General features: G+C 37.9%; 1 protein-coding gene across 18 annotated transcripts in view; it reads right to left on the minus strand.

Annotated features, from left to right (window-relative positions):
• LOC121853429 (epsin-1-like) overlaps positions 1-14,876 on the minus strand; it is a 129,867-nt gene that overhangs the window by 30,941 nt on the left and 84,050 nt on the right. For 14 of the 18 annotated variants that reach the window (XM_042347547.1, XM_042347546.1, XM_042347548.1 and 11 more), the window contains one exon: positions 10,651-11,214. The exons of 2 other annotated variants lie outside the window; for them this stretch is intronic. In XM_042347547.1, the coding sequence (XP_042203481.1) occupies positions 10,651-11,214 (564 nt within the window). Of the gene's footprint in view, positions 1-6,199; positions 6,269-10,650; positions 11,215-14,876 lie in introns of all 18 variants that reach the window. 2 more of the 18 variants (XM_042347553.1, XM_042347552.1) reach the window with 1 other exon arrangement.

The raw sequence follows: 14,876 nt of genomic DNA on the forward strand, positions 1-14,876 counted from the left end.
TGTTCCCCAAACACATGTAATGTTCTAAACACACTTCTTAATGTTCCAAACACACTTATTAATGTTCTAATACCTTATTAATGTTCTAGCATGTAATATTACAAACACACTTCTTAATGTTCCTAGCCACCACTTCTTAATATTTCTAAACTTACACTTATTAATGTTCTGAAACACACTTATTAATGTTCCTCAAACACCTTCTTAATGTTCCTCAAAACACACTTCTTAATATTCCTCAACACACTTATTAATGTTCCTCAAACACACTTCTTAATGTTCCCCAAACACACTTCTTAATGTTCCTCAAACACACTTCTTAATGTTCCTCAAACACACTTCTTAATGTTCCTCAAACACACTTCTTAATGTTCCCCAAACACACTTCTTAATGTTCCCCAAACACACTTCTTAATGTTCCCCAAACACACTTCTTAATGTTCCCCAAACACACTTCTTAATGTTCCTCAAACACATTTCTTAATGTTCCTCAAACACACTTCTTAATGTTCCCCAAACACACTTCTTAATGTTCCCCAAACACACTTCTTAATGTTCCCCAAACACACTTCTTAATGTTCCCCAAACACACTTCTTAATGTTCCCCAAACACACTTATTAATGTTCCCCAAACACACTTCTTAATGTTCCCCAAACACACTTCTTAATGTTCCTCAAACACACTTCTTAATGTTCCTCAAACACACTTCTTAATGTTCCTCAAACACATTTCTTAATGTTCCTCAAACACACTTCTTAATGTTCCTCAAACACACTTCTTAATGTTCCTCAAGCTTACTTCTTAATGTTCCTCAAACACTTCTTAATGTTCACTCAACACCTTAACATGTTGTTTCCTCCATTACACTTCTTAATGTTCACAACATACACACTTCTTAATGTTCCCCAAACACACTTCTTAATGTTCCTCAAACACACTTCTTAATGTTCCTCAAACACACTTCTTAATGTTCCTCAAACAAACTTATTAATGTTCCTCAAACACACTTCTTAATGTTCCTCAAACAAACTTATTAATGTTCCTCAAACAAACTTATTAATGTTCTTCAAACACACTTCTTAATGTTCCCCAAACACACTTCTTAATGTTCCTCAAACACACTTCTTAATGTTCCCCAAACACACTTATTAATGTTCCTCAAACACACTTCTTAATGTTCCTCAAACAAACTTATTAATGTTCCCCAAACACACTTCTTAATGTTCCCCAAACACACTTCTTAATGTTCCTCAAACACACTTCTTAATATTTCCTCAAACACACTTCTTAATGTTTTCAAACACACTTCAATGTTCCTCAAACACACTTCTTAATGTTCCTCAAACACACTTCTTAATGTTCCTCAAACACATTTCTTAATATTCCCCAAGCTTTACTTCCCCAAACACACTTCTTAATGTTCCAAACACACTTCTTAATGTTCCTCAAACACACTTCTTAATGTTCCTCAAACAAACTTATAATATTCCTCAAACACACTTCTTAATGTTCCTCAAACAAACTTATTAATGTTCCTCAAACAAACTTATTAATGTTCTTCAAACACACTTCTTAATGTTCCCCAAACACACTTCTTAATGTTCCTCAAACACACTTCTTAATGTTCCCCAAACACACTTATTAATGTTCCTCAAACACACTTCTTAATGTTCCTCAAACACACTTCTTAATGTTCCTCAAACACACTTCTTAATGTTCCCCAGACACACTTATTAATGTTCCTCAAACACACTTCTTAATGTTCCTCAAACAAACTTATTAATGTTCCCCAAACACACTTCTTAATGTTCCCCAAACACACTTCTTAATGTTCCTCAAACACACTTCTTAATGTTCCTCAAACAAACTTATTAATGTTCCTCAAACAAACTTATTAATGTTCTTCAAACACACTTCTTAATGTTCCTCAAACACACTTCTTAATGTTCCTCAAACACACTTCTTAATGTTCCTCAAACACACTTCTTAATGTTCCTCAAACACACTTCTTAATGTTCCTCAAACACACTTCTTAATGTTCCTCAAACACATTTCTTAATGTTCCCCAAACACACTTATTAATGTTCTAACACACTTCTTGTGTTCCCCAAACACACTTCTTAATGTTCCTCAAACACACTTCTTAATGTTCCTCAAACAAACTTATTAATGTTCCTCAAACACACTTCTTAATGTTCCTCAAACAAGCTTATTAATGTTCCTCAAACAAACTTATTAATGTTCTTCAAAACACTTCTTAATGTTCCTCAAACAAACTTATTAATGTTCCTCAAACACACTTCTTAATGTTCCCCAAACACACTTCTTAATGTTCCTCAAACACACTTCTTAATGTTCCTCAAACAAACTTATTAATGTTCCTCAAACAAACTTATTAATGTTCCTCAAACACACTTCTTAATGTTCTTCAAACACATTTCTTAATGTTCCTCAAACACACTTCTTAATGTTCCTCAAACACACTTATTAATGTTCCTCAAACACACTTCTTAATGTTCCCCAAACACACTTCTTAATGTTCCTCAAACACACTTCTTAATGTTCCTCAAACACATTTCTTAATGTTCCTCAAACACACTTCTTAATGTTCCTCAAACACACTTCTTAATGTTCCTCAAACACACTTCTTAATGTTCCTCAAACAAACTTATTAATGTTCTTCAAACACATTTCTTAATGTTCCCCAAACACACTTCTTAATGTTCCTCAAACAAACTTATTAATGTTCTTCAAACACATTTCTTAATGTTCTTCAAACACATTTCTTAATGTTCCTCAAACACACTTCTTAATGTTTCTCAAACACACTTCTTAATGTTCCTCAAACACACTTCTTAATGTTCCTCAAACACATTTCTTAATGTTCCTCAAACAAACTTATTAATGTTCTTCAAACACATTTCTTAATGTTCCCCAAACACATTTCTTAATGTTCCTCAAACACACTTCTTAATGTTCCTCAAACACATTTCTTAATGTTCCTCAAACAAGTATTAATATACAGTACACTGACGAGATATATCCATATTTAGTAAGTCTTCTCTATACCATTAAACACACAACCTGGATGCACACAAACCTAACTCAAATGTCTCATCTGAAACTAAAGATCTGTAGTTCCAAAAGCCTTTCCAATTTCAGAAACAATTTGCTCAAGTACAGTACAGTACAGTACAGTACAGTGCAGTGCAGTGCAGTGCAGTACAGTACAGTACACCTAAAAAAATTAAGTCTCATCACTAACAAATACATGTTGCAAGAAAAAAAAAAAAAAATCCCTCAAAATGAAAGTGCTATTAGGAAATGAGGTGAGGGGGGTACTTCAGACTTAGTAGGAAACAGGTCATGAATATGATTGCTTCTCACTGAATCTCCCAGATCAAATTGTGCTGACTGTCAGATCCCTTAAATGGTTCCCCTGTGTCCTACACTAAACATAGGATATACTATGTTCACACAACTGATATTTATTATGAAAGTCTCTTGAAAATTGATTCTGGATCAAACCAGATTATATCCTCTTGGAAGCCTTGAGCCAAACATCTGCAGGTGTTTTAAAACCATCACATGTTAGGCTGATCTACACACCCTGGGTCATCAAGTAAATCACTGTAAATATAAACAAAGGCTTACAATGATGTACAATGTAGTTCTAAGTGTTAAGATATGTTAGCACATTGTAAGACTGATCAAGATGCATAGATGTATGGAGGGGTGAGCTCTTAGCTTCTAACAGGACTGGAGTGAGGCAGATGTCTACTCATGCCGTCCAGTAGATTGGAACTAGAGATCTTAGTGTGGTAGTGAATATGTTGCCTAAGAATGTTGCACTTTCAACTTCTCGGAATGCCAATATTTAAGTTACGTTGCAAAATTTTACTTTATTATACACCGAAGCATTTCTTTGAGGACTGTACTATGCAGTGTCTCCCAAACTATTATGGTAATCAATCAGTATACTGTACATGACTTCATTTACAATCATTAGGTTTACATTATGGTTTTCAGGAGCTGACAACGATGGGTTTACCAACAGTGGTTTTCGAGTACAGTGTATCCTATTGACGTTACATAAACCAATATATCGCGATTTGCTCTTTCACGGTAACTCTCGGTCCCACTCTAACAATATAAAGAGGGTTTATTGTATACCACATTCATATAACAGAAACAAGGTAACAGTATCAATGACCCTGAAAACCTACATCAGACATATAAAGAACTGAAAGAATGGAACACAAACTAAAATGCATTAAAACTGTAGAATCAGTACACATCATTCGAAGAACTGGACCATTTAAGAAAACCAAGTGATGTGTTATTTCTTTCATACGAATGATACACGAGTGTCGGAGTGTGGGCTCCACTGTCAATCATCCCATACCCACTCTTCCCACTACAGTACTTTTTCTATGATTTAATCCTTAATTATATACAGTATTTTGATCCACTGTATCCAAAGATATTTCTAATTAATTTGTCTATCTTACAATTTTGAAGGAGTATCATATTGTGTTCTTTAATATTTTCCCTTTAATAGGCATAAAACTTGCTTCAAATTTGCCTGATGACAACCAGAACACCAAGGCAGCAAGTAAACATAACTAATCCTTGTAAGTGTGGAAAAGATAACATATGAGATAATGCTGAACAAGTGTCTGTGAAATGCTACAGTACAGTACCAGGTTTCCAGGTGTATGCACTGTACTTATAACTGTGAGCAATGTTACATCATGACAATTTCTTAGTACAATCCTATTTTTTTTTAATACATCTACATTATTATTTACAAGAACTTTCTATCTATGGTTATATTTAATTATATTACAGGGAACTTAACACAAGCTTTGGAGACTTGGGGATGTAGTATAAAAAATAATAATTCACTGGTCAAGTCACAGTGGATCTTGAGAACATAACCACACAAGGCACTAAATCATCCCTGGGGCTTATTGTGTTTAAAAGGCAGGGACTGGGGATGGGGGCTGGCTGACAAGGTGGGCCTGGATGATGGGGTAGGGGAGCTGGATGAAGGGGTGGGGGCCTGGATGAAGGGTGGGGGCCTGGATGAAGGGGTGGGGGCCTGGATGAAGGGGTGGGGATGAAGGGGGATGAAGGGGGGGGGCTGATGAAGGGTGGGGGGTCTGGATGAAGGGGTGGGGGAGGATGGGGTGGGGGGATGAAGGGTGGGGGCTGGATGAAGGGGGGGGGGGCTGGATGAAGGGTGGGGGGGCTGGATGAAGGGGTGGGGGGGCCTGGATGAAGGGGTGGGGGGTCTGATGAAGGGGTGGGGGTCTGGATGAAGGGGGGGGGTCTGGATGAAGGGGTGGGGGGGGGGGCTGAGAGAGCTAGAGCAGCTAACAAAAAAGGTCAACTCCATAAAACAGGGAAATTATACAATACATAAACTTGGCACTGGCACCATTTTACTTCGGTCAAAAAAATACACAACTTCAAAACTTAACTTGATTACCGACCTCTAAACATATACACCGGGACTCAAGGTGAAGTACGGTAGTTTGCACAAATATAGATGCTCCTCGACTGTACTTACAAACTTCCGACCTGCGGACTTTCACAGATATAAACCAACCCGTCCATACGTCCGACTGACTGTTCAAACCACAAGTTGTAAGCACAGCTGCCGCGCGGTTGATGGTGGTGGCTATTTACACATTGAAATACCGTTAAAGACTGATTAAGATATGGAGTAATGTGTTGTAATTATTATTGTGGTAAAGCTGTATTGTACATCCGCTTTTTATATATCTTATAATAAGTTTGGTATCTACAAGAGCAAAGTTGGACTTATGAACAAGCCTCAGAATCATAACTCATTCCAAGTACTGTAGAGGAGCACCTGTATAGTGAGAGGAAAGCTGGTTCCATTTCTAAAAAAAAAAAAAAGTATTGTACAGTACTAGTCAAGTTATATTCATTTATTTGGCCATACTGGATAGTTTATCTAGCAATACTGATTAGTTTATCTGGCCATACAGGATCATTTATCTATCCGTACTGAATAATTCATCAGGACATCTATCTGACTAATACAAGGTCATTTAAAAAAAAAAAATTGAGTACAGTAATATTATCCAGGGATGTAAGAAGCAATAAGGGTCAACTGTAGTAAGCTGTACTGTACTACACTCATGAACTACGATTGTCTGGTCTTACCATAGCTTCAATAATATTGCCATTATTGAACAAGTCATCCAAACAGTTCTTGGAGTTATCAAGAATCAGCTAAGGCATGCAAAGAAATAAAATTGGCATTCAATTACTTATTTCTTACACTAGGTATTTGAAAACTGATTGCATTCACGCATACCGGCACCTGCCACACTCTTATGTCCAAAGTTTGAAAACAGAGCAATAAAGCAGGACACATATACAGTACAGTAAACTGTACAAAAAGAATACTGAAGAAAAAGCAACTGCAAATTGTATTTAAGTATTTGTTAAGATGTAATTGTCAAAAAATTACCTTAAACAGTCACATGCATCTCACTGAACAACAAAAAATTATTTTGTGATTAAAAAATATATATATACTACTGTATATCCAATATTAAACACTACAAGTACACTCACACCCAGAGGATATTGCTGGCGTTACTGTCCCATTAATACCTCTTATTTTTGCTCCATCGGAGAAACAGATGAAGCTCAGGATATATGAGTGTAGAAGCCTTCGTCCAGGTGTACCAAATTAACTTAGCCAAGAACATTATCACTGAGAAGGAAGCTCCTCAACCAGAGTAATCCTTGTTGTTGGCTTTTCTTTGAACATTAAAGCATTCACATTACATATTGAGGAAATACTCTCAACATTGTAGACAAACTTACATATAAGAGAAACAAGGTTTAATGTAAGTAAATACACATCCTCATTGGTGTCTGTCAATCACCCATTTTCTGTTTAATTAAAAAAAAACATTTGAATTTCATAATTATCTTATTAGTCTTTAAACTTATGCCAAGTCTGATGAAAAATGGTGGTCTGATTCTGAAATCCTGCCTTATAACTGAACCAGGACTGAGCAACTCTATATAGCAAGGATGTCAAAAGGTTAAATCTGCAGGGACCAAGGACCCAAAACTTGCATGCCTGGAATCCAAAAAATAAAAAAAATAAAAAAATTAGATTTGCCTTCACCTTTATGTTGTTTCCAGAGGAACTTAATGCAATGAAGGTAATGTACTCTAGAAAGAGAAGGCTTGAGAATTTTCACTACCAAGTATACTGTACAGTCAGGATCAAAAGTTCCCTCCCTCCCAAACTAAAGCAGTATCGACCTCAAGTGAAATAAAACACCACACCCGCACCAGGTGACAGTTAGGGGAAGTCAATTTGGAGATTCATTCCCGTGACTCAGTTTCACCACAGGGAGTGAACTTTTGTCTGTGATTGTACACTGCTATATGCTCTGATCCTCTGTCTGTGAGAAATTATCTTTTGAACAAGAGACCAGATCTTTCTAAAAGAAAAGATTGTCATATTGAAACCCATGAATGCTTTATCTCTAAGGCACTTTCAGGCAAAAACCCAAGCTCCAGGGTGCCTATTGGCATGCCATTGATATAAAATTTGAATCAACTTAAAACCAAAAATATACTTCAACTTCATATCTGGCTCCTAAAGGATAAGCTCTTGATATGAGTGCACCCTTAAAAAGTAAACAGCTGATGGGTGTTGTTGCCTATCATAATGCTGATGGGCTCCTTTATTTACATCAGCTACAAAAAACTGAATATCAGAACCAAGTCTCAAGATCAAACTCACTTTAGCATCCCCAAAGGAAGAGGGAAGGAAAAAGAACTGCCTTCATTATAAGATGGGATTTTAGGATTAATCTTTGATTTATAATGTTACATATAGTTGAAGCAACTCCACATATCACAGCCAGCTAGTAAAAAGAAGGAGGCAATGCTCCTTTTAAAATGCACACCTACAACAGTCCATCAGGTGCCACACACTTTTGAATACCTATTACTTTTAAAAACATATAGAACTTTTTGGCTTCTACTGGTGGCACACATCTGTTCACTGCCTTGATATTGGTGCTTATAACAAAATTCATCGTGTACAGTATTGTGTTGTAAACAATTAGTGGAAACATTGAAAAGCTTGTACTAAGAGTGAGTGGAATGTAGCAAAATAAAAATCATAAACCCTTTTGTGTCCATATAGCCCTGAAGTGCTGACAGTTAATCGGGATGTCTCTGAAGGATTGATTTACTAACTTTGCCGTCTAAGACTCGCAATAAGAATGACTTATCCTTAAGGTATTGTGACTAAAGGCCGTGACTAGGTTGGTCAAGCTATAACATTCCCAGCACAAGTGTACAGATGCTCAAAGTTTGGATGGTTTTCAGATTATCCTGCTAATATCCAGGGCTGCTATGGTAACTACCCAGTGTGCTCTGTGATCAAACACTGATTAGTAACTCTGAGTGTCAATCTGCCTCCCAAGCTCTTCAATACAGTACATAAAAAAGATTCTTACAGGACCATATGAGCTTAAAAGAATCCCCACAGGACCATATTAACTAAAGGAATTGAATAAAATGCATCACAGTTAAAAGTAGAAAGTAAAATGACTGAGTGAGTTGAATCAGCTTGTGCCCCCCTCCCCCACTGAGCAACACAAGGAGCATTTAAACAGTCAACCGGTCCACAGCCTTTGATATCACCTGAAAAACACTGGGATGCATACCTCAATTTAGAATAGGGTTGTGTTCCTGAAAACCACACAATAAACCGCATAACTACAAATCAACCCATTTTTATCCATTGATTACCATTATAAGTTCGGAGATATATTCCTAAAATAGTAATATACTGGAGTGATATCTCCTATTCGGAACAATTGCTGCAGATCACTTCCGGGAATGAGAAATTTCCGGTTAACGAGACGATTCTCTGAAAGCCGGAAAAAACTCCCCCATCCTCGGAATTTTCTGGAATTTTTTGGGTATCGGGAAAATTTTCTCAGAATTTTCTGGAAAATTCCAATTTTGGGAAAAATTTTCTAGAGAAAACTTAAATTCCAGGTTTGTGGGATTCCAGGTAAAGGAGATGATAGTGATAATAATAATAATGATATTAATAATAATAATAATAATAACTAGCAGCATGTAATAATATGACAAATATTTACCGTACATGGATAAAATTATACTGTATAATACAGCTATAGTACACTGGCAACTATTCAATGAAAAACAAAACTGTTATTTGTCTTACAGCTGCCACAGTGGACCAAGATAGTCATAGTAACTGTTTTCTTTTTGCCAGCCTCAATGTTCCTCATCACCTCCAACTTAAAATGTCTCAGGTGATGGCTCTGTGGAGTGTCTTACCACTAAGGGTATTGCTGCTCCTTGCTTCACTTGCTGGTTGCTTTTTCTCACACCTCTATACAGTGTAGGGTAAAACATTTGGAAAATGCAAGAAATTACTGAGAGTTCTGTTGCAGCAGAGTTGGACTTGACAAGATTCCACTGACTTGCAAAATTTGTTCTTAAGACATGATGTAACCAGTCAAACTGCTTGGAACATAAGTAACATTCATTTTCTTCAGATAAAATGTGTAATATGTTTTCCACCAAATAAAATATATTCAGCATTATAATATATATAAATAAAAGTCATTTTTTAATACTATATATATATATATATATATATATATATATATATATATATATATATATATATATATATATATATATATATATATATATATATATATATATATATATATATATATATATCAGCAGTACACACTCTGTGTACAGTAATAACTAAAATCCCAAGAAAACAACCATATTCAGAGTAGGTACTGAGCAGCTCCACACTGCACTGAGATGTTATCAGATCTGATGGTCTGTTTCTGTTGCTGAACAAAACTCTTCAGCCTTCACATTGAACAAGGTTCCTTCTATCAAGTGCTTAGCTGGAGGTGCACTATGAAGGTGTATGATACTCATAATTTTCCAATTTATTCAACTAGTAGATCTCGGCCAAACAAAGTGAGGTGCCCGGGGACGGGGGTTCTGACCCGTAGACTCACTAAATATATAAAATTGTTCTAGCCTTAGGTAATATATGATTAAGACTTAAGAAATCTCTATGTAAAGGAGTGTTCTGTATCAGGGTAAAGGATAATCTAATTTTCTAAGTCACACAAGTTGGGACCCTGAGGCTTGGGGGGATTCAACCTGATGGTTACACAGAGTTGCTCAGTCCAAATGCAACACTACAAAGTGAGATTTTTTGAGGAAAGATATTAATTTCATCTTAAAGTAAAAGGTAAATTTTTGCTAGACTACTGGGTTAATAACTCCAAACTGTTACTAGCCCAGGTTAAAAGTTAATAGCATCTGTGATCAGACTAGCATCAGTTTTACACCCTGGATGCATCAGATAAAACCATCCTTCCTTGTGGTGGCATTTATTGTTAACATACAGTAAACTTGTTCCCTAAGCCTTAGACCTCTCTGCATAGGTGTTATAGTGACATTGGTTATTACAAATGACATGGATACTCAATGTCATGGCAGTTCTAGGTCACGTGTTAGTCAAGCAAAGGCTAAGGCACATCACACAATATTCATACCAGTACCTGATGTGAAGGAGGCACTGAGACACTTGTAATGTTGACCTGCACAGCACCCCAGGGGTTGTAAGAGGAAGGGGAAAGTGAGGAGGAGTCAAGAGGAGGTTCAGATGGGGATGTATGAGAGCAAAAAGCAGGACGAGGTGTAGAAGCTAAGGAGCGTTGAAGAGAAGGATTGAGGAGAGAAGAGGAGGATGGAGGAAAGAGAGAGTAATTGGATGGCAAAGAAGAGGTATTTTGTTGTGAAGGAGGAGTCACAAACAAAGAAACTGGGCGTGACATGGCTCCCAGCAATGAACTATTTGAGACTGAAGAAGTTGTATTTCCACGAGTACTGAGTGAAACAAATGGCGATTTACTCGTGTCCCCTAGAAAAGGATTGGGTGAGGTAGTTGAGCTGTACGGCTGATCGGAGAATAGGAAAGCTGATGAACTTAATAAAGGGGGATTGGAGTGCCTAAACGATACCTTAGAAGAGGAAGAAGAGGACAATAGTGAAGCATTAGTAGATGGAAAAGGAGGGATGGGAGGTGGGAGTGGGGATGGAGTGAAGCCTCCTGCAGGTAAGCTCTGAGGGGAGGAATGAAACAAACTTTGAAGAAAGTTTTAAGTTTGAGTGAGTTAAGGAAAACACATGAATAACCCCCTCAAGATTTGGATATAAACTATATATACCCAGTTCACTTTGTTATAATCATTACTAAAGCCTCAAGTTGATGAAAGCTTAAAGCCTCAAGCTGATGAAAGTTTTGCTTACAATATATTTGGTCAGGAGGGAGGTCACATATAGACACTGAAGGGGACATAGTGATAATAAACAATTATGCTGGCAGATAAAGGTAAATTAAACTACTGTACCTAAACAGAAAATTTGGAGTACTGTACAATCAAAAACACAAATAAAGGCTAGTTATCTCAACACAGGCACATAATAAAAGCGGTGTTCTAGACAAAAATAACCAATTCAGATATAGCGAACAGTTTCTCCATTACTTGTATATCACTGATGTTAATAAAGATCAGTTAATATCATGTTGGTATTTGAGGACCTAAAGCCAGTCTACGATACAGTAAGAACACTAATTAATTATATATAAAAAATTAACAATTCTCCCTCCCCCTCCCCCACTAAATAATACCTCAAACTAAAGTTAGGATAATACAATTGACATTGCTGGATTCCTTGTAAGACCAGGAATATTTTGAATATAAATGTCATATATTTTGCACAGAAGATAACATATTTACTCAGAGTAAACACTACATCTAAAATTTGTATGTCTGATGCAAAATCTATGATGTTTATATTCAAAATGATCACCAAATTGTAAGAATTCCAGCAATGTAAATTATATTCTGGCCGGGTAAGTTGTATGAATTTTATGAGCTAAAACAAATATCTTCAGTTAATAAAAAATAAAATATTCTTCATGACACTATCTGTCAATCAAAGTACCCCACCTTGCCTCCCCCCCCTCTTCCAACCACGCGGTCCGTCCCAACCCTCCCCTTCCCACCAATCCCCCCTTCAAGAGAAAGGTTGGGTGAAAAAACTAAATTTTAACATTTAGTATTAAATAATACCTCAGATTAAAGTTAGGATAATATAATTGACATTGCTGGATTCCTTGTAAGACCAGAAATATTTTGAATATAAATGTCATATTTTGCACAACAGATAACATATTTACTCAGAGTAAACATTACATCTAAAATTTGTATGTCTAATGCAAAATCTATGATGTTTATATTCAAAATGATCATCAAATTATGGCTAAATTATTTGACGAGTATTGTATGAATTTTATGAGCTAAAACAAATATCTTGATTATAAAAACAGATAATTGATTGGGTCCCTCCTCCCCCCACCAACCTCCCACCGTTGCGGGCGAACAAGCTGCTGTATGATAATACCTCAAACTAAAGTTAGGATAATATAATTGACATTGCTGGATTCCTTGCAAGACCAGGTTTTAACACTAAGCGTCTGGAGGATCCAGAGGTAACACTTGCCTTAAGAGAGCAGCTCGACATGGGCTGATAAACAACCCAACAACAAACAACGTGAAACCCAGTGCTGAATGGGATATTCTCTACACTGTCATGACAAAAACCTGCAGAGAGATGATAAACGTGCTGCTTTAACTGACTGGCAGAGCAACCCTCAGTCTTGGACCAAAGCTGATACCTTCCACAAGAAGAAAGCGGCGGCCCAGCAGGAACCTCACAATCTAAAGAATGACTGGTGAATCATAAAAAAATTGCAGATCAGCACAAGATGCACGAATTTTTCAATTCCACCAAAACATTTTATTGGCCAATCACTCGTGGCACAGCCCCCCTCCGCTCATCCGACGGTAACTCCATAATTAAAGACGACGAAGGCCTCTTTCAGTGCTGGAAAGAGCACTACCATTCACTGCTCAACCGAAACACTGATGTGGATGTCCTGACTACCCAGCAGGTCCCTCAGCATCCACAGCTGACCCACCTCAGCTATCCTTCATCCCTGGATGAGGTAGCTACTGCCATCAAACAGATGAAATATAACAAAGCCTCAGGGCCTGATGGAATCCCAGCCGAGGTGTATAAAGCAGGAGGACCTCTGTTTACCAGCCGTTTCCACTTTCTCCTGAAGAATATATGAGAAAAGGAGGAAATCCCTCAAGCTCTTAAAGACGCTTCCATCATCAATATTTATAAGAACAAGGGAGACCGGTCAGACTGTGGCAACTACTGTGGGATCTCGCTGCTATCCGTAGCTGGCAAGATTATCACCCAAGTCCTCCTAAACAGACTTCTTCCCGAGGCAGAAAACTTCCTCCGAGAATCTTAATGTGGCTTTAGACCAGTGGTTCTCAACCTTGTTTGCCCCATGCACCCCTTTCACCATATGTCAGAATGCCATTCCCCCCTCCTTTTCAAGATTGTAATAATAATTGACGGTTTATTAAAAAAGTTCTGCAGCCCGAAGGCTGAAAATATACATTGGACATAAATGACTTATTACATACATTGGTGGTTTAACAAAAGCCTTCATTAGAGAAAGGTAAAGGAACATACAGTGAGCATACAGATTAATGTAGGTGTTGAACAGCAAACATGTAGTGTAGTAACTCCCTCCCAGATGGTGTTAGGAGGGACCTCACATGGTGTAGTAGTTCCCTCACAGATGGTGTTATGAGGGGCCTCATGTGGTGTAGTAATTCCCTCACAGATGGTGTTATGAGGGGGCCTCACGTGGTGTAGTAATTCCCTCACAGATGGTGTTAGCGAAGGCCTCAGTGTGTAACTCCCTCGATAATAATTATTATAGGGCCTCACGTGGTGTAAATAATTCCCTCACAGATGAAAATCCAATAATCTCCCTCTGATAATTGTTATGAGGACCTGGCGTGGTATAATGAATTCCCTCTTCAGATGGTGTTATATGGATAGTGCCGTTGGCTCTTCCCTCTGTGATTCTTCCTGCTTTGGACTGTTTGTTTATTGGGTACCTGGGGCCTCTCCACTGTGAAAAGATTGCTTAGGTCGACTATTTGTTTAATTGTTCTCTGACAGCACTGTTCGCCACTGTTTAACTTGCACTGGTTCCATTCTGCTTTCCTAAATGAAATTGCCAGCTTCTGCTTGGAGCTTGTTGATATTCTGGTGGGGAGGAGGGTTCAGGGGAGGGAGTTGGTATGGGCCAACTTAACAGTTGACCTGGCTGCTCCGAGAGGAGCGCCAGGTACGTCTTGACCCTTCGGTGGTCAAGGATGTAGGATTGTCTGCCTCAAAAAGTGCATTCCAAATAATATGCATATAATACTGAAAATCCTTCATTTTTTCCATATTACTATCAGTTTCCCCCCCCCCCCTGAAAACCTGAGGGGGGAAATTCTCCCCTGGTTGAGAACCCCTGCTTTAGACCAACACGTGGCACCACTGACATGATCTTTGCTGCCCGCCAGATACAAGAAAAGTGCAGAGAACAGTGTCGTGACCTGTACATAGCTTTCATGGTCCTAACCAAGGCCTTCGACTCGGTCAACAGGGAAGCCCTCTGGCGGACCCTCAGCCATTTTGGCTGTCCCCCAAAATTCATCGCCTTTGTGAGGTAACTCCACGATGGCATGAACTGCAGTGTCCTGCACAATGGCACCCAGTCTGAGTTCTTCCCCATCCAAACAAGGGTGTGTACTGGCACCAACTCTCATTTCCATATTCTTGGCTGCCTTCCTTACTCGTG

This window comes from Homarus americanus, unplaced genomic scaffold (genome assembly GCF_018991925.1).
Source record: "Homarus americanus isolate GMGI-L3 unplaced genomic scaffold, GMGI_Hamer_2.0 scaffold4896, whole genome shotgun sequence".
In the NCBI taxonomy this organism is placed as follows: Eukaryota; Metazoa; Arthropoda; class Malacostraca; order Decapoda; family Nephropidae; genus Homarus; species Homarus americanus.